The sequence below is a fragment of the Oryctolagus cuniculus genome, chromosome 1 (genome assembly GCF_051225735.1).
Source record: "Oryctolagus cuniculus isolate XC-2025 breed Fujian yellow rabbit chromosome 1, ASM5122573v1, whole genome shotgun sequence".
Taxonomy (NCBI): Eukaryota; Metazoa; Chordata; class Mammalia; order Lagomorpha; family Leporidae; genus Oryctolagus; species Oryctolagus cuniculus.
Genome location: NC_142867.1, coordinates 214,050,806 through 214,069,447, shown reverse-complemented (window position 1 = coordinate 214,069,447; position 18,642 = coordinate 214,050,806). Strand labels below are relative to the sequence as shown.

Sequence of the window (18,642 nt, the reverse complement as noted above, 5' to 3'; positions counted from 1 at the left end):
TGGAGCAGTCAGGACTGGAACTGGTGCCCATATGGGATGCCAGCACCCCAGGCAGCGGCTTTACCCACTACGCCACAGCACCAGCCCTGAAAAATATTCTTGAATGCCTATTTTCTGGGCCTGTTCTCTTATTTCCATAGGATATTTCTCTCCCTCCACCTTTCTCTGTGACAAACCCTGGCAACGGGAGTGGGAACATAACTTAGGCTGGGTTTTGTATTGTTTCTCTTTGATTTGAAAGGCAGAGAATCAGAGACAGAGACAGAGAAAGGTCTTTCGTCCACCGCTTCACTCCCTAAGTCCCTACCATAGCCAGGGCTTGGGCCAGGCTAAAGCTAGGAGCCTACAATTCAATCTGGTCCTCTGCCTGGGTGGCAAGGACCCAAATATACGAACCATAATCTGCTACCTCCTGTGTGTAGGAAGCCGGAACTGGAAGTGGATCCAGGGCTTGAACCCAGGCACTCCCATATGATGTGCAGAGAAGCAGTGTCTTAAACTGCTGCACCAAATGCCAGACCTGGGGTTTTGTTCTAGTTTTTGTTTATTACCTAGGAGTAATCGTGATCATCAGAAGAGATGGTCAGAAATCTGAATCTTGGTGGCTACCCACTATGACGATTCATTTATTTGACGGGCAGAGTGACAGAGACAGAACTTCTCATCTGTTGGTTCTACTCCCCAAATGCCCACAGAAGCTGGGGCTGGGCTAATGCTGAAGTTAGCTCCAAGCCCATTGGAACAGTCGTAGTGGGTAGCCACCAGGCAAATGAATACTTCTTAGGGCTTTAGTGCATACCTTCGGGTCATCCTGTATGTCTTGTAATCACACACTTTTTCCCTCTCCAAGTATCAAATATGCAGGAATTGTTTAAGCCATTTATTAAACTACTGGTATCTGGAAATCAGCCATTGTAGAAAGATTTACACCATGGGGAATGGCAACACTTCTAATAACAGGAAAGAATGACCCAGGTTTTCGTCTGCCCCAAATAATCCTATGGCATTTGGGGCCTTGGTCTATTTGAGCTCCTTCTATGTGTGTACCTAGTACAGTGTAGATGTCTCTGGCACTAACCCACAGCTCATTTACCACTCAGCCCACAGCTAGGCATTGAACCAGTTACTCTGATAGGGGACACAGGTGTTTACACTGGAAGGCTAAACACTTGTTCCCCAAATGCAAGCTACTGTGTCACGCTACACAACATAAGCTTCCTCCAATGGTCAAGTCAGCTCCTTGATCCTGTCCTGAGACTCCCGGCACGTACCAGCATGTCATTCCAATCTTCTTCTTACTCTGCTTAGCCCGTCAGATGGGCCTCCCTGGATAGTCTGCATGCAGTCCAGGCTTTGCTAAGCCAAGCCCCACAGAATGGTGAGCTGATGTGCTGGTGAACAGACACAAGACCCTCCCCCCCACCTTCCCCGCAGAACCACGTGACCGGGTCGGTAGCTCACAAATCATGAACTGGTTTCCCAGTGTTCAGACGGAAGTAACACGCCCAGACTCACTCGTGGCTTACGCTCCAGAGTGGCGCTTGCCGAAGGGCGATCACTGTTCTCACACAAGCGGCATCCTCAGGGGACCAGTCAGAAGTCTTGGGCTGCACTCCGGGGAACAGGGCCGGATCTGTCTGTAACAAGCCTTCCAGGAGGTGCAGGGCCTGTCCAAATTCGGGCCTCAGCGCTCTCCAGAAGCACAGTGAGGTGACCAGCTGGAGCCCACTGCAGACAGAATGCTCTATAAAAGAGTGGGCAGAAACCAACCGAAAATGGAAGGGGAGATCTATGTCTTGATTCCAGCCAAGTCCACCACCTGTGAACTTGGGGCAGAGTCGGGTTAACCAACACTGAGACCAGTTAATCGTGGCAAAATACAGTGACGCACACCGTGGCCGTGCAGTCATTCTTCTTTCTCCCAGAGAAGGCATCTGAAAGCGTGGGCAACATTGAAGCTCGCCAGTGTGGTACCTTCCATATGTAAGGGCAGTTAACAAACTCCATGGGAAATGGAATTAAACATAAGCTTATATTGGTGCCAAAGAGTTTGAAATCCATGCATGAGAGATCTCCAAGAAGTTCATGAAAAAATGCACTTTGTGAAAAAACTCTCCATGCATTTCAACATTTTCAGCACCAAAAGCAAACATCTTTTCATTCCACGCTTCACAAACTTTTTGAGGTAGGCAGAGATCCTGTTCTTCCCTCTGGCATCATCTTGTACGTTTAAAACCCTCTGAGTTCTTTCAGTTCTCTGTTCTTTGTGCCCCTGGCAACTCCTATTGTGCATTTTTTGTGGGTTCTGCACAGGGAGGATACATCACCACCCTCTTGTGGTCCAGGAATTCCCTAATTAAAATGAGCAGTTGTTCCCAAGAAGCTTTATGGCCTTGCATATCCCGCAATGATCATCTCTTTGCCATCAGGGAGAAATAAGAGATGAGCCTGGGATGGTGGGCACGGGGCAGTGAGCCTGCACACCTGCCTCTGCCAGTGGGGTGTTCATGGCTCAGCACGGGTGGTTTTGCAGTGAGAGCCTCAGAGTAAGATTGATTCTTGGAAACACATCCTCTAGCCTAACCAATCCAGACGCACATCCCACCTCTCTTTATCCGACTCCAGAGTCTTGCTTTTCAAACTTTTTTTTTTTTGACAGAGTGCACAGTGAGAGAGAGAGACAGAGAGAAAGGTCTTCCTTTGTCGTTGGTTCACCCTCCAATGGCCACCGTGGCCGGCGCGCTGCGGCCGGCCGGCGCACTGTGCTGATCCGAAGCCAGGAGCCAGGTGCTTCTCCTGGTCTCCCATAGGGTGCAGGGCCCAAGCACTTGGGCCATCCTCCACTGCACTCCCAGGCCACAGCAGAGAGCTGGCCTGGAAGAGGGGCAACCGGGACAGAATCCGGCGCCCCGACCGGGACTAGAACCCGGTGTGCCGGCGCCGCAAGGGGGAGGATTAGCCTAGTGAGCCGCGGTGCCGGCCCCAGAATCTTGCTTTTCACAGCCTGAGACCTAGCACCCCAGCAGCCAAATTTCAGGCCTGGGTGCCTTGACTCAACCTGCTCTGGCTAACGTCCCGAAGTGTTAGTAGTGATGGATGGAGAGAGGGGCCAGGCCACAGCTGATCACAGCTCCACTGCCCCTGGTTCCTGGAGGCATGCCACAGACAAGCTTTAGTGCTGGCTACACATCAACTTGAGGACTCCTTTCAGTTTATTCTTTTTAAGTTTATTTGAAAAGCAAAGTGTCACACACACACACACACACACACACGGCAGGGGTTGGGGAAGGAGAGAGAGAGAGAGAGAGAGAGAGAGAGAGAGAGAGAGAGAGAGAGATTGATTTTTACATTTGCTGGGTCACCCCCCAAATGCCTGTAACAGCCAAGGCTGGGCCAGATCGAAGTCAGAAGCTCAGAACTCCATTTGGGTCTCCGTTATGGGTCCAGGAACCCAAGTACTTGAGTCATCACCTGCTGCCCCCCAGGGTGCCCCCCCAGCCGGAAGCTGGATCAGAGGCAGAGGCAGGGTTCACTCCCAGGCACTCCAACAGGAATGCAGGCATCTCAAGAGGCAGCTTACCCCACTGCACCAAAACACCACCCCCAGCCCTTTTTTTTTTTCAAGATTCATTTATTTATTTGAAAGGCAGAGTTACTGAGAGGCAGAGGTAGAGAAGAGAGAGGTCTTCCAACCGCTGGTTCACTCCCCAGTTGGCTGCCAATGGCCAGAGCTGGACCGATCCAAAGCCAAGGACCAGCAGCTTCTTCTGGGTCTCTCATCTTCTTGAGCCATCTTCCACTGCTTTCCCAGGCCATAGCAGAGAGCTGGATTGGAAGTGGAGCAGCTGGGACTCGAACCGGTGCCCATATGGAATGCCGGACCTGCAGGAAGCCGCTTTACCCGCTACACCACAGCGCTGGCCCCAGCACTTTCATTTTTTATAAGGCTGTGTGGCCTCTTGGCCCAAACTCACACAGATTCCTTATTTCCTTACCCTCCACTCCATGTCCTAGGCTTTTTTTCCCCTTTTCTGCTAGATCTTTATTGTGCTACGATTATAGTTTACCCATTTCGGGTATACATGTGAACCGATTTTTAGTAAATTTAGAGCTGTGTAACCATCAAAATTTCATTTGAACACATTTTTCACCTTATTTGCAGCCACATCTGGTTCCTTTTTGGCAATGGGGATGCCTGGGCCCCATTCTCTCACCGTCTCCTGGGAGAGAGGACTCCAACGAGAAAAGCCTAGAGACTTCCCCTTCAAAAGAAGAAACGTCTGTGCTGCCATCAGACCTGCCCCCTCCTCCCACCCCACCGGCTGTCTCCCTGACAGCCGTGTGGGAGCAGACGCTGCAGGCTCACCCAGGCCTCCCTTGCATCAACAGGTCTCCCTGACTCTGTACATGGACTTGGCCGTGCGCGTCCCTGTGGCAAGCGTGGTGAAGAGCAACGCCACGAGTCAGGATGCCCAGGTTCCAATTCAATGTTGCAGGGTTCAAGACACATGGCATCAACAAACCAAATCCCCCACCCCCAACCCCTGAGCCTTTTCCCATGCAAAGTGGAAATCAAAGCCGTATGTGCCATGGGGTAGTTGTAAGAAATGAGATCACATTTGTGGAAAGCCGGGGGAGTGCTGCCAGTCTCAGCATCTCATAAATGGGACACACTGTTACCAGCGTTGGACCACATTTTCAAAGGAGACTGTTGGCCTTCTCATTCCTTTAAAATCCAGTACATAGAGGTTGGAAGATGCCACCCAAGCAGGGTCCCCTGGGAACCCTTGGATGCTCAGAGCAGAAAGACGCAGGTGGAAACTGGGGGTGGGAGTGGGGCAGAATTGGAAGTCACCAATGGAGAGAGAGAGAAAAAGAGGCAGCTGGAAAGGAAGTCCGAGGAAAAGGATGGGTGAGGAAGAGCGGGAACCTGACCTTCGGGGGCCCAGGTGAGCACAGAGGGGCGGGGCAGGTGGTGGAAGCAGGAGGGGCACAGATTTGCACAGGGAGCTTCCTGATGAAACTTTGACCTTGGGATGCTCCTTGCAAGTCTGAAATGCACTCTCTGCAGAAGCGAGCCAATACAGTGCACAGAATGGAGTAAGGACCAAATCCAAGGAACCACCTGCAAGGCTTGAATTTAGGGTCCGTCCTGCTGTGTGGCTAGTTCCTCTGGGTCTCATCGCGGCAGCTGGAAACAGCCCTGCAGAAGGGGCGTGGCGAGCCTCTCCCTGCTGGGACTGCTTCCCAGGTTCCCGGGGTGGGGAAGCAGCAGAGGCCAAAGGCCACGGCAGTTCTGCTCACGCTAGCCAGGCCAGCTCCCTACCTCCCCCACCCCCAACCTGGTCAATCAAGTGGCCATCCTTTAGAAAAACGCAACACACGTTGGATTTTAATGAGAAAATAAGTGTATACTTGCATCGAATGCCTCACAATCACTATAAAACCGAAGCAGGATAATAACATTGAAGTGGTTAACATACACAGGAAAGCCAGATACAGAGTATAATTTCCAAACACAGTATTGCTTTTTCCCCCCTCCTCAAGGAAAAAAAAAGAAAGAAAAGTCATTTGGGTAAAAAGCAACACAAAATTCAAATTGGCAGCTCACTGAATGCTTACAATTCAGCAAATTGGTTCTGTAACTAAGATATATTCACCATCTCTAACACTTAGGCTAATTTTTTTTCAGTACATAGTTTAATTAAATCCATTTTTAGTTGGAAAAAAAAAGTTTGTCTTTAAAGACAAGAGTCAACACTGTTTCAGTGTTCCTAGGTATGTCGTGTGTGTATGTGTGTATGGGTGTGTGTTTGTGTGTGTGTGAATATATATGCGGACACTGACCTATATACTGCTTATATGCCTAGGGGAGGCAGCATGCATGGGGATAGAGGCAAGGAAGTCGCATTGCATCATCCAAGTAGAACACAGCCCAGCCTCCTGCCACGGGCAGACCCTGTTTCCACAATTTCTGGGTTGAGAAGGCCAAGGCAGGGTGGTCGCTGCTCGGCTCCAGGAGAGTGAGTGCCCCTACGCTCTGCAGGATGGAATGCTCTCAGGAAGCCCTGGACAGCTCTGGAATCTAAACATTTGCTAAGGTTGAGATGAGCAAGCTTTGCAGGCTCTTTGGAAGTGGGGCCAAGTGTCAGAGGCATAATTTTTTTTTTTTCCCCAAGCCTCTTTCTCTTGACGGAATAGCCACGACTGACCTTCGTCCAGAGGTCTGTTCCACCTACAGAATGTTCCAGGGATTCTCGTGGGATCCCAGAGGCTCACACAGTGCTATGTACGCACAAAGCAAGGGCCCAATGCGTCTTGAGTAAAAAGCCTCAAGAGCACAGAAGAAAAATCTAGGTCTCCCAAGGGAACTGTAATGTACATTTTAATAGGGTTAAAATAGCTTTGTGACTGACGTGGGGGGTGGGGGGGGGTAGTTCCAGAGCCTGCTGGTTCCCTTGTCTACACAGGGAGCATGACCCAAAGGACGCCAGCTCTGTTACCCTGTAGTCTTTAAGCAGTAAGTGTTTCTGGTTCAGTCAGTCGTCGTCAAAGATCACTGTGTCAGCCTCTAGGTGATTCCATGAGCTGTGTGGCCTCCTAAGCTTTTCTTTCAGCTGCCAATTCTCTTCCCAAAAGTCGGTTTCATGTGGGTACGTGGTTTCCTTCCACACAGAACAAAAACACTTCAGGGGTGAGGACGGCGCCCCCTTGTGAACAATGGGGGAGTTAGTCTGCACCCTGTCTGTGGTCTCCATCTGATCCATCCAGTCTAGAAAGCACGGCGCACATTTCATTTTGTGTGCAACCCACAGAATTCTCCTACTCTCCAGCCATCCTAAATGCCACTGTGCCTAGACCCCTCAATGCTGCAGCCTCCTGGGCCGCTCCTGTTTCCACCTGTCTGCCTTGGGAACACCCCCTTATCACTGGGTCCTCAGTCCAAGCATCTGGGACATCTGGCTGCAAATCATCCAGCAGAGACCCCCCCCCCCCCGCGCACCTGCGAGGACCTCTAATCTAACACGGAACTCATTTTCCTGTCTCCCCAACTAGAAAATGAATTCCTTGCAGCAGGGCTCGCATCTGTCCAGTGTGCCCAGTGGCCAGCACATTTGTGGACTATTCAGGGTAGACCATATAAAGATGGTGCTAGCAGCCCATGTGCTATTTTGCCTACCAATTATAAAATGTGGCTTCAAATTACAGGTTCCCTTGGCAATACAAAAGGATCCTTCTAAGTCACCAGTTTCATTTTCATGTTGTGCCCACCATTTCTCTGTGAATAAACTTTCCCCCCCAAATCAACACTCCTCTAATAAAAGAAGCAAAGAGAATGTGCATAATACCTACATACAAATTCTGTGGAATTTCTACTTGTCAGAATAACATATGGGAGCTTATGACATAACAATATGAAAACAAAAATGAATCCTAGTGAGGTCTGACTTCATTATTGCTTCTTTAAAAATAATAGTTTTAAAGAAAAAAAAAAAAAAGCTGGTCAGTTTTTTTTTCTCAAGGCCAGAATTCAAACTTTTCTCATCCAGAAGTTTAGGGCATTCAATTATTGAATGCCCTCATCATATTGCTTTAAATGACAGAAAGAGTACAGCTGGCATCTTGTATAGTATACTAAGCATGAATACAAAGCATGAGAATAAATAGATTACTTTCCTAAATGTCAAATTACAAAACTGCCCCAAACTCTGCAATTACAACTCATGCGAATACCATGTTAGGTCAGTTTAATATTACAAATACTGCATCAGCTCGGTGCCTTTATATCCCTTTTCATAAAAAAGAAATTCTCACTCACTCCTGAAGCTGGCAAATAGCTCTGGAGGAAATAACTGTACACTCATGTGCCATGATCATTCTGGAATTGTAATACACACTCTCTCTCTTTCACACTCACACACTCACAGACACATCTTACACAAACACACAAAAGTTAAACATACACACACACACACATGCACACACCATCTTTAGGATCTGTAGCTGATTCCAAGCCCGCACTTAAATTTCTATTCTATATTTTTCTCTGCATCATCCTGAAAAACACTGGTTGCGCAGCAAAAATAGTATCTCTGACTTCCTTATCTCCCCGTCATTCTTCCTCTCTCCCTTTTTTCTCTCTCCTTTCCCGACTTTTCTCTAATGTTTCCTTTCTGATTGATTCCAAACAATCCATCTTTTTTCCTATTACTGCTAAGGCCCATTTTATAATACAAAATAGTTATAAACACCCTTTTTATTTCTTGTCATCTACCTCTGTAAGGCAGAATTCACCTTTTTTTTTTTTCAATTATTGCCATTCTAAAAACACCCCTACCATCTTGAACCAAGCTGTTCAATGTGCACAGATTTTACACATGTATATATTCCCCTATCCCATCATAAAAATAGTTGTTGCCCACTAAATATAGTTTTCATTTGAAGAAATGTAATTGTGAAAATGGGTTTTCTTAAACTGCACCTCAGTCATTATCAGAAGCAGACAAGATTCTAAAGCTAAAACAACCCATTTGGTTTGGCTTTCTCCCCCTTTCTCAACCTCCTAATGTAGAACAGATTGTGTCTGCAAGATGAAGAAGTAGTGTCTTTAAAATATGGATGGTATGTATTGCATTCATGAATTGTTCCCCAAGAAAAATAATTAACTGTGAGTAAAATGGAGTAACTGCCTCTTTTTGGGCAAATATGGAGAGAAACACCATTCACTTGATGGCTGCTGGAGAAAATGGAGTTAACCCAACACCTCTGATGCCACAAGCAATGGGTGGGAAACCAGCGCACAGGAAGCTCCTGTGCCAGGCAGACTGCTGGGCCCCACTGCTCGCCAACTGGCCCGCGGGCCATTGTTCTTCCTCATCACCCAGCAGGGCTGATCTCTGTTCTGCCTGTCGCAGCTGTTGATTTGTTGGTCGCGTCTTTGTCCTTTTGGATCGATTGTAGATTAGTCCGAATCCAGAGGATTCTTTGAGTCACAAAAAACAACAACAACAACAACAACAACAATCTTTCTCTTTGACTCCTGGGTGTCAGAGTGTGATGGGTGGACTTCTTTATTTGTCATCACTGTGTATTGCAGCTTCTGGTCTACATAAGGATTGCTGAGTTTGTGTGCACTTTAATAAATAGTCCATTAAAATGCTTTGATTCGGTACTTTTTTGGTTTCTTGGTATCCCAAGCACCAAAGAAGCTTCCTGGGTCAAAGGATATTTATTCGTTGTCCTCTTCCTCCTGGTTGGCATAGATCCCGGCTTCCCAGCGCAAGGCCAGGGCGCTCTTTCTTCGATTAACCCTTGTGGCCTCAAGGACCTGAAGAGAGAGGAAAAATAATTATGAAGAGCTCAGGGATGTTCAATATCCGTTTCTTTCCTCCTTTCTCTCCCTCAGTAGCATCTGTATGAAAGGAGAAAGGAAGCAGGTGTCTGGTACGATTGGAGGGAGGTGGTCAGAGAGACATCGAGAAAAAGGAGGGTATGAGTTCATCTCATAACCAATATGCATTCGCTATCTAAGCCATACTTTTCAACAGACTGAATTTTGTAAAATGTTCTGCAAGTATCCCTGAACTACACTTTGCTCTGCATCAGGTTTTTAGAGAACGCAGATCTCTGTTCACACCAATCTCCCCAATAGAGCTTAATGCTATGATGAACGCATTCTTCACCTGTACTGTCCAGTTTGGTAGCCACTAGCCACAGGACGCTGTGGAACACCAGAAACAGGGCGGGCTTGGTTGAGGCTCTAACTACAGAATTTTATCTAATTTTAGCTAACTTCAATAGCCCCAAGTGGCTAAGAGTCATCCTATTGAACAACACTACTACAGATCGTCTTAGTCTCTTCATAAACAGATGAGAAAGTAATGCCAAATAATTGGACCAACGTGAACTCAACCACGCTTTGTGGATCTACATAAGCTATGATCATATGTGTATCCCAAAGATCGACATGGGTATAATTAAGCTCAGAGTCAGGGAGTGGGGGAAATAGCACTTCAGGCCAATAAAGACCTGTCTCAGCACTGCAGCAATTCCAGGGCCGTGAGAACTAACAACAGATGGCAGTGGCAACACCAAAGACAAGCAGGCTCACCACCGCCTAGGTAGGGCCTCCCTCCCTCTCCTTCACGAAAATCATCTGTGGACTCCTGAGAGATCTGCATGGATGACATTTGGGTGGCCAACATCTGAGAAATGGTTCTATACCACGACGCCGCAGTAAGAGCAGGACCATGCTCGCCAGCCAGTGACTCTGGATTACAGCTTAGGATGTGGAGTTTCTGATCAATGAAAAGTCTAATAGAGCCAACACTGGTCTACTACCCAAGCTGTAATGAGTTTACTCTATAAATCATCATCTAGGCAAGAGAAAGTGACGTTGGAGACTCCAGAGAGCCAAGGAGGTACAGGTTGTGGGTAGAGGCAGGAGCCCAGGTCGGCCCAAGCAGAGGCTGGGCAGATTAAAGGCCTGGGGTCCATCTTAACCTGTTTCTCTGCACCTCTGTCAAACGAATGGACTCTCCAGAGCTGCAACGTGCTTGCCTTTGGAAGACGTTCCCATGCCTCCTAGCAGAGGGGACTGGACCTGCCATGTAGGATGTAGCAGTCACGTTCGCTGTATGGATTGCTAAACACTTAAGCCATGCCATAAAGTATCTTGTAAGCATGCCACAGTTCACGTAATATCTAAGAATAACAAATGAGTAGAAATAAAGCAAACTTTCCAATCTGGTTACACTCAGAGAATTGTTGCTGGCCAATTGGTAGTACGATGGTCTTGAGAAACAGCCCTGGTGTACTTTTTTGCAGTTTTGCTCCTTGATGTTCATCTCGTATTTCACATTTCATTACCTATAAAATGGAGAGTGCACCTGCTCTCTACTTCACAGATTTTTTTCAGGAGGCAGAGTGGACCCTGAAGTCCAGGTATGCCTAGGTTGAAATCCTGGTGCCTGTGTGATCTTGGAAAAGTCACTTAGCCTGTGCATCAGTGTCCCCACGTAAAACAGAATTATAAAAACTCAAGCATGGAGTTGGCCTGCAGAATACATGAGGCTATATATATATATAGAGAGAGAGAGAGAGAGATAAGAAACTTAGCACAGTTCCCACTGCATAGCAAGTTCTGAAAATAATCATTTCTATCAGCACAAGGAAAGGACTTTTAAACTATACAGTGGCATACATATATAAGGCATTGAAATTTTTTTTTGATTCATTTATTGGAGAGACAGAGAGAGAGGGAGAGAGAGAGAAAGAAATAGCTCCTATCTGATGGTTCATTTCCTAAATGCCTGCAACAGCCAGGGCCAAAGTTTAGAGGCAGGAAAGCGTTCCAGGTCTCCCAAGTGGGTGGCGGGAAACCAGTTGCTGGGGTCATCACACTGCCTCCAGGGTCTGCACTGGCAGAAACACAGGGTCAGGAGCCAGAGCCAGGAAGCAAACCCAGGTATTCCAGGATGGGATATGGACAACTTAACCACTGCCCTAAAGGTAATAATAGCTCCCCAGTACTCAGGCATTTTTATAAGAAACTGCACAGGCTAAGTGGTCATCACTTCAACTTTCAGGTACAAACTGAAAGGCTAAAAGAAAAGCGAAAAATAAATTGAAAGCTGTGAAAATAATGGTTCTTTTTGAATGCTGTCTCTGTACTGAAGCCCTGTTTTTAATTCTCAATCAACTTTGCCAAATTTGTTTTGTGCTGTTCTTCAGGAATTCATGCTATAATTCATGCTATCCATCCATGCTGCAGATACTCATCAGGTTCCTGCCAGGTGTTGGTCACAGTGCTCCATGCTGGGACTAGAACAGTCCCTCTCTTCATGAAGCTTAGACACAAAAAGTCAAATGGACCAAAAGGTCATACTATTTCTCATCCTGGGAAACATTTAGCAACAGCTTGGGTTTGAATCCAATTACACAAGCTATTACTGCTACCTCCCAGCGTCTGCACTGGCAGGAAGCTGTGGCCGGGAACTGGACCCACGTACTCCAGCGTGGGATGCGGCGTCCTAACTCTTGGGCTAAATGCAGCTGCTGTTTCAATTCTCAGTACCACTCTATGAGGCTCAGCCATTCTCTCCCATTGATGTATGAAGAAACCAAAGCACAGGGAGGCTAAGTGACCTGCCCACGGTCACCCAGCTGGCAGGAGGCACAGCCAAGGTCTGAGCCCAGGATCTGGACGCAGACAGGAAGGTCAGGGTCACCAGGCCACAATCACTGCTCAGTGTCTACAGGCGACTGGAGGGAGACACATCCCAGAGGAGCCACAAACAGCTCCCCATGGAAATGGGGAGGAGGAGGGGCGCAAAAACACTGACAAGGCCTAACTTAAGGTTTTATGGTTTTCACAAATTAAATCAAATTCAGGTCTAGTGGGGGAGAAAGCAAATTCTCTTCAGAAAACTCTCTCATACTACTTTTCCCCACTAATGCTTAGAGATTTGAGTGCATTGCTTTAACTATGAATAGCTATCAACATAGACTTTTTATTTTTTTTATTCTGGGGAAGTGAAACAGTCAAATGAATCAATTACCTTATTTATATTGATATTTATATTTTATCTCTCTCTCTTCTCTTCAGCTGAACATAGATGAGGCTCAACTCTAACTTCCTTGGACATATTCGACCACATTCTTCGTTGTTCTACACTAGGCTGACTCACGGGGGATACAGGCTTAGAGATAACTTTCAAACTGCCATCCCTCAAATGAGAACAGCAGCCAGCAAGGAAGGTACAGGGAATGATATTTGTAATATTCATTTTATACCTCACAAATAAAATTCACTGATAATAAACAGCTCAAATCTATAGTTAAACATAATTATTTTTTGCTAAATAGTGAGATTTTTTAATGTTATATCATAGGTTGGTGCAACCAATTAAAAAATAATTTGCAATATCTAGAAAATGTAAGAACGTGTAAGCTCCATATCCAGTACCTCTAGGTAAAGAAATTCTTCCATGGGTACCCAACGAAACATGAACAATAGCATTCATTGAAGCACTGTTTGTGATGGCAAAAAAGACTGGAAACAACCTACATTTCCGTCAGTAGGAGACTGAATAAATAGTAGTCTATTTATTCAATGGAATACTATAGAGCAGTTCTGAAGAATGCACTAGCGCCAAATATGAAAACAATGCAGACGGAATAACGGAAGGAACAGAGGATAATTACACTATGACTCACTATCTACAGAGAGTTTTAAAACATGCAGAAATAAGACACTCTTATGTATATGTACATATGTAGCATAAATATAAACACATGCATGGAACTGATGAACACCAAGGTCAAGAATAGTTAACTCTCAAGAGCAAAAGAGTGTGACAGAGAAATGGGAACCTGGAGGGGTTAACAAGAGGGCTTGAATTGTATCTGCAATGTTCACTTCTTTTTAAAGTACTCAACAAATGTTATGAAACAGGAAGAACAGAGCTGAACGGGTACGTTTTTATTATCTCATTACGCTATATCATTGCAAACTTTAAATGCCAGCTCCATGACGTCAGGGACTTTGTATTCTTGGAATCTGCAACAGTGCCTGACACACAGGAGAGGGTCAATAAATCGTCAACTGCGGGAGTAAGTGAATGATTCTCTCTACCATTATGCTTATTTGAAATAATTCTTTTAAAATAAAAGTAAACTATTATAGAGATTTAAAAAATGGGAGTATAATATGCTTTCTCACAGCACATGTTATTTCTGAAACGGAAGTCGTAGAGCAATGAGGGAGACTTTGGGGGAGATCAATGCTTATGGGAACTTTCAAAACAAAAATGCAGATTTCAAGACTGGAGGGAGTTGGGGGCGGGGATGCTCACCTTGGGAGTAACACATCCTAGATCCATGGAATGCAGCTTTGATTTACGTTTGCATAAACAAAAGGCTGAGTGATGAGACCCACAGCTCAGGCTGCGTGAGCTACACTGTGTTCTAACCAGACCAGAGTATATTAGCTATACATGTTCTAAAGAAACTTCAAAAATCAGAACAGCCCATGAGTTGTGGCTCCAGGCCGTGGCGGTGAGGAAGCTCCACCACACAGCATAGCACAACACAGCACCACGTCTCCCTCGGGCATGGGCACTAACATTGGAGGCAGCCCCCTGGTCCAAAAAGAAAAGGCAGGGAGAGGTACACAGACAAGCCACTTTTCTTGCCATTCTCATTTTACTCAACAGGAAATGGCAAACCACACCAGCATGCACTTGAGTCAAGCATGCATTCAGACCAAGACAAACAAGTTGAAAAGTACCTCGGAAGTCACCTTGCAAGACAGTAACTTAGAGGTGTACTGGCAGAGAGGGAAGAGACCAGGGTTAGTACACGGCAGACACTCACAGAGCACCCCCAGCCAGGAACTGGCACCACGCCAGGGGCTGACGGGCGAGGAGGCAACATCAGACCGTTACACATCCACGCCGAGGCTTGCTCCACCTGGTAGTAGTTTATTTAAAAGTCTGCATCTTCTGGAGCAAGTAGACACCTTGTTATCCACAAATCGAAATATTGGAGGACAGGCTTTGTTAACTCAAGGTGTTGTTTTCATCTTCTGCACTTTGAATGAACAAGATTCTTTTCCAGCTGCCCATCAGCAACACCCCTGATTAGCATCTGGCTTTGCTACACTCGGTAGCCAAACAGCTTGTTTCTCTTCTTGGACACTTGAACCCCCACCCCCAAAGCAGTCTTGGGGTCTTAAACAAAGACCCCAAGCACAGAACAGCATTGGTTCCAATGCAAGGCTTGTGGAGCACATCCACTGTCACTGATCTGAGGATGGTCCAACCTCAGGGAGAATGCACAGGGGTTCTACGGAGTCGGGTGACCCATTTGCAATCATTACTTAAGATTAGGATGAGCACCGAGGACCACAAACGATCCTTTATTTTTTGTAAGAGATCAAAAGTCTTTTACAGTATATGCACAGAAAAAAATAAAATAAAACATGGCCCCACTAGGGGAATTGAGACAGCAAGACGCAGAGTGGGACAGCCCTCTGCGAACAGTGATAATCTTGGGTGAAGGCTGCTTAGCACGTATGAAGCACTTAGTGGGCGGGGGCATTGGTACATGTAGACCAGTTTGGTGGAATCATTCGCTTGTCAGTCTGTGATCATCCATTGCTTCTTATGTGTAGCATTTAAGAAGTTGCAGTCCTGTGACGACTAGGCCTGTTAGTGGCCATGAGTTGGTGAGTCTGGGCAGTACCAGGCATCGTTGATCATGGCTGGGCTTCTGGTAGTCCCTGGGAAGGGCAGGGCAGGTGGAGGCAGATGGGTCTCCCTCCCCCACCCAGTGGGAGCACAGTCAGGACCCTGGACGTGTGCCCCAGTCTGGAGGGAGCCTGTGCCAGGAGCTCTTAGAGAAGCAGAACTGCCCGCCTCCAGCTTTGACACCGCCCAGGAGAACTGATGAGGCTTTCTCTTGTTCCAAGACAGGAAGGGAGGCTGGAAGGCCTCGCAGTCATGCGGTCTTGGGATAAGACAGAAAGAGCGCTTGGGAAAAACCCACTGGGGTAAATTCTGCACAGGAAGTGAAGATGGGTCTGAACACCCAGGAGGCTGTGATACGGACTCTGGCCAGCATCCCTTCCACTGAGAAAGGAGGGGAAATCCACCAATACGTTCACGAAATCAATGACCCATCATCTTTGCCTTCTGAAGCTGAAGTCTGATTGGAGAGAAATTGGCCAGAAAAATGCTATTTGCCTAAACACAGTCATACAACTCATTACAGACTCATGAATCAAGGGTCCTCACAAGGGCTTCCTGGTGCCTAATGGTTTTAAAAAAAAAATCCCAACAGCTGTGCCCTTGAGTCCAGATACTGTGCAAATCTATGAGTGAGCCAAGTCTTCTCCAGCCCCACCTTCGAGGCTGCTCCTTTGCAGGACACCAAGAAGTTCTTTAGGAAGCTATGACTCATCAGCCCATTATGAATTGCATGACTGACCAGAGATAGCATCAGACCCAGATAAGGGGACTTTTCCACATAAGGGTACATTCCAGATAAGAGACACCCACAAAAACAGGGGCACTGATGCAGCCGAGCACGCAGTGTGTACAAACTCCAGGTCAAAAAGGATAAACGGTGCTCAAGCCCAGCCCTCGGCCCCATTCTCCAGATCGTGACTGGTGCAGGGCTGTGCCTTTTTCTAATTCACACAAAGGCTCTGCAGAGGCTGGTAACTAAGCCTGGTTAAGGGCATGCGGGTGGGGGCAGCCAACCCTCCCTCTGCAAAAATCAGCCACAGGGTCCCTCAGTCAGTGGGGCCAGGCTGAAGCCTCGGGCATGGAGACACTCATCCATGAGCACCCCACCCAGGAAAAGCAGCCAGCCCAAGGGAGCGCAGACTGTGGGGACGGAAGGGAGCAGCCTGCTCAAGTTCAAGTGTGCATCTTCTTCTGAGAAAGGGGGCTTTCCCCAGCTCCGTGTCATTGCCTTTTCTTCCCCAGCTGTAAAATGATCAGGATATCTACGGCTGGCTTCTTATCACCAACACACTGATTCCCGGGCAGGTGTTCCAAGACCGTTGATGATTTAATCTTCTGTCTTCTGTCATTCTCGGAGCCTTCGGGTGACCAGCTTATTTGCAGCGAGAGAGGATGGCAGCTCCGGAGCATGAGAGAGACCACCAAATGCGTCCCCGACACGGCTCCCAGGGAAGCAGGCCACAAGCCAGCGGCCTCCTCAGCTGTCCACATTATCGACTATCTTATGAAGGGGGAAAGTGGGGCACGGGGGGGCGGGGAGCAAGGCCCTGAGCTGTGGATGGGACTCCGGGCACCATTGCTGCTCTGGTGGGCTTCGGCAGGGGGACAGTGGCGCTGGGTGGAAGACAAGGATCAGTGTTTGTCGGTTCTGCCGGTGGGAGGTGGGAGTCACTGTGCCACACTGCAGGGATGCATTTGGGTTCTCCAGCTTCCTCCTGCCCTCTCGCTCAGGACTATTCCTGGGCCTAACGTATCACACGGAAGACCCTCGGGGAATATCAGCCTTTGAGTATGCCTCCTCCTAGGCAGCTGCAACCCATCAACATGCTTTCCACTGAGCTCACAAAGGACACGCTGCTTTCCGTGGGCGAACACGTGGTTGAGCTCCAGCCCTGGGGGAGGGACTCCAGTTCTCACGCGTTCTTTGGGATCTCCAGAAGGGCCCACAGACACCGCCAAGTATCAGCAAGTGAGGCGCCAGGGGTGATGCCGGCTGACACTCTGGGGGTGGAAAACGGGAGAAACAACATTTTGCCCTGAGACTAGCCTATGAGGGATCGTCAAAAAGCTCGTGGAAAAAAAAAAAAAAAACTATCTGTGGATAGCAAACATTTTTTGCATCAAAATAAACTAAGCTTTTAAATCTATTTAAATCTATTTTCCATGAGTTTTTTGCGGTACCCTCGTATGAGAATGGAGGCAGGCAAACAGAATGGCCTAATTTCTCACAGACTTACCTCTAGCTTCCAGGAGCAGGGAAGTCCGTTACAAAACTTAACCACTAAGCTCCCCATCTGCTCTGTTACCAGCCTGGTATCAGAGACAACGAAAGAGAGATGGAGAGGGGGCCGCATACCAGCTAGGAAGAAACGAAGACCGCTTCATTCCTACAGGTAAAGTTCCAACCTGTTGGCTGGCAAATGATGCACATACAATGGAAAAAAATCCCCTGAATCAGAGGGGCGAGGAGATGGAGTTCTGAAATTAAGTCTGGGTGATGATCAGACTGGTGGATTTGCTTCCAAGCCACCTGAACTTTATTTATTTATCTGTTTGTTTTGAGATTTAGGTCTCTTAGAAGAGGGTATAATGGATTGGAGAGATTTTTGTCCTGTTCCTAAGAGCTTTCAACAAAGACAAACTTTGTTTTATTGTAGTATCAGTCAATAATACAAGATACTTGGCCTTGAACCCAAAACCTGGTGAAAAAAAACAGCTTGATTAGTTAGCAGGTTCCTTCCTCGTCCAAGATGTTTATTTGCCTGGGAAAATCGGAGACAGGAGGCTGCCCCGGGGCTGCATAAAGGAAGGGCGATGAGCTTGATAAAACGTTGACTCCAAGCAGCTTCCTGAACCCAAAGGGAAAACCCAACCTGGTTGGCATTCAGTATCAGGTGGCTGCTTTAGTGCCTGAGTGGACACTCCAAAGGCTTCCAGTCATCTGCCCAGTGTGACAGCTGGCTCTCGCCTTCTGCATGGAGCACCTTTCTCTGACATTCACACGCCAACACAGAAGGCATACACACCAGATACACAGACACTGCTAAGAGGTTCTATTCGCTCTTTCCCCAACCATACCAGCACGGGAGGGGACCGCTGGGCTCACGTTCACCCAAGCTGCTGCTGTATGGTGTGGGACCACTGGGAGAAAAGAAACAAGACACTTCCAGTGCTGTGCTCCAACGTGGCCACAGGCAACCAGAAAGTCCCCAATGGGGAAATGCATACCTAAAACGGGGCTGCAAGAAGGGCTGGTTCAAGTGACTCAGTGGACAGGAAAAGTCCCACCAGCTCAGGGAAGGAGCTCCTAACTCCTCCATGTTGCAAATGTCCAGAGCAGCCGCGGTGGGCTAGGCCCTGCCCCACTTACAACACAGAGGACAGACAGAAA

The 18,642-nt window shown here is 47.4% G+C and overlaps 1 protein-coding gene across 20 annotated transcripts in view; it reads right to left on the bottom strand.

Annotated features, from left to right (window-relative positions):
- Window positions 1–5,364: 5,364 nt before the first annotated feature.
- Window positions 5,365–18,642, bottom strand: part of PALM2AKAP2 (PALM2 and AKAP2 fusion) — a 593,877-nt gene continuing 580,599 nt past the window's right edge. For 10 of the 20 annotated variants that reach the window (XM_089299869.1, XM_089299779.1, XM_089299809.1 and 7 more), the window contains one exon: window positions 5,391–9,328. In XM_089299869.1, coding sequence (XP_089155995.1) covers window positions 9,321–9,328 — 8 coding nt within the window. In that variant the 3' untranslated portion in view covers window positions 5,391–9,320. 20 annotated transcript variants of the gene reach the window in all.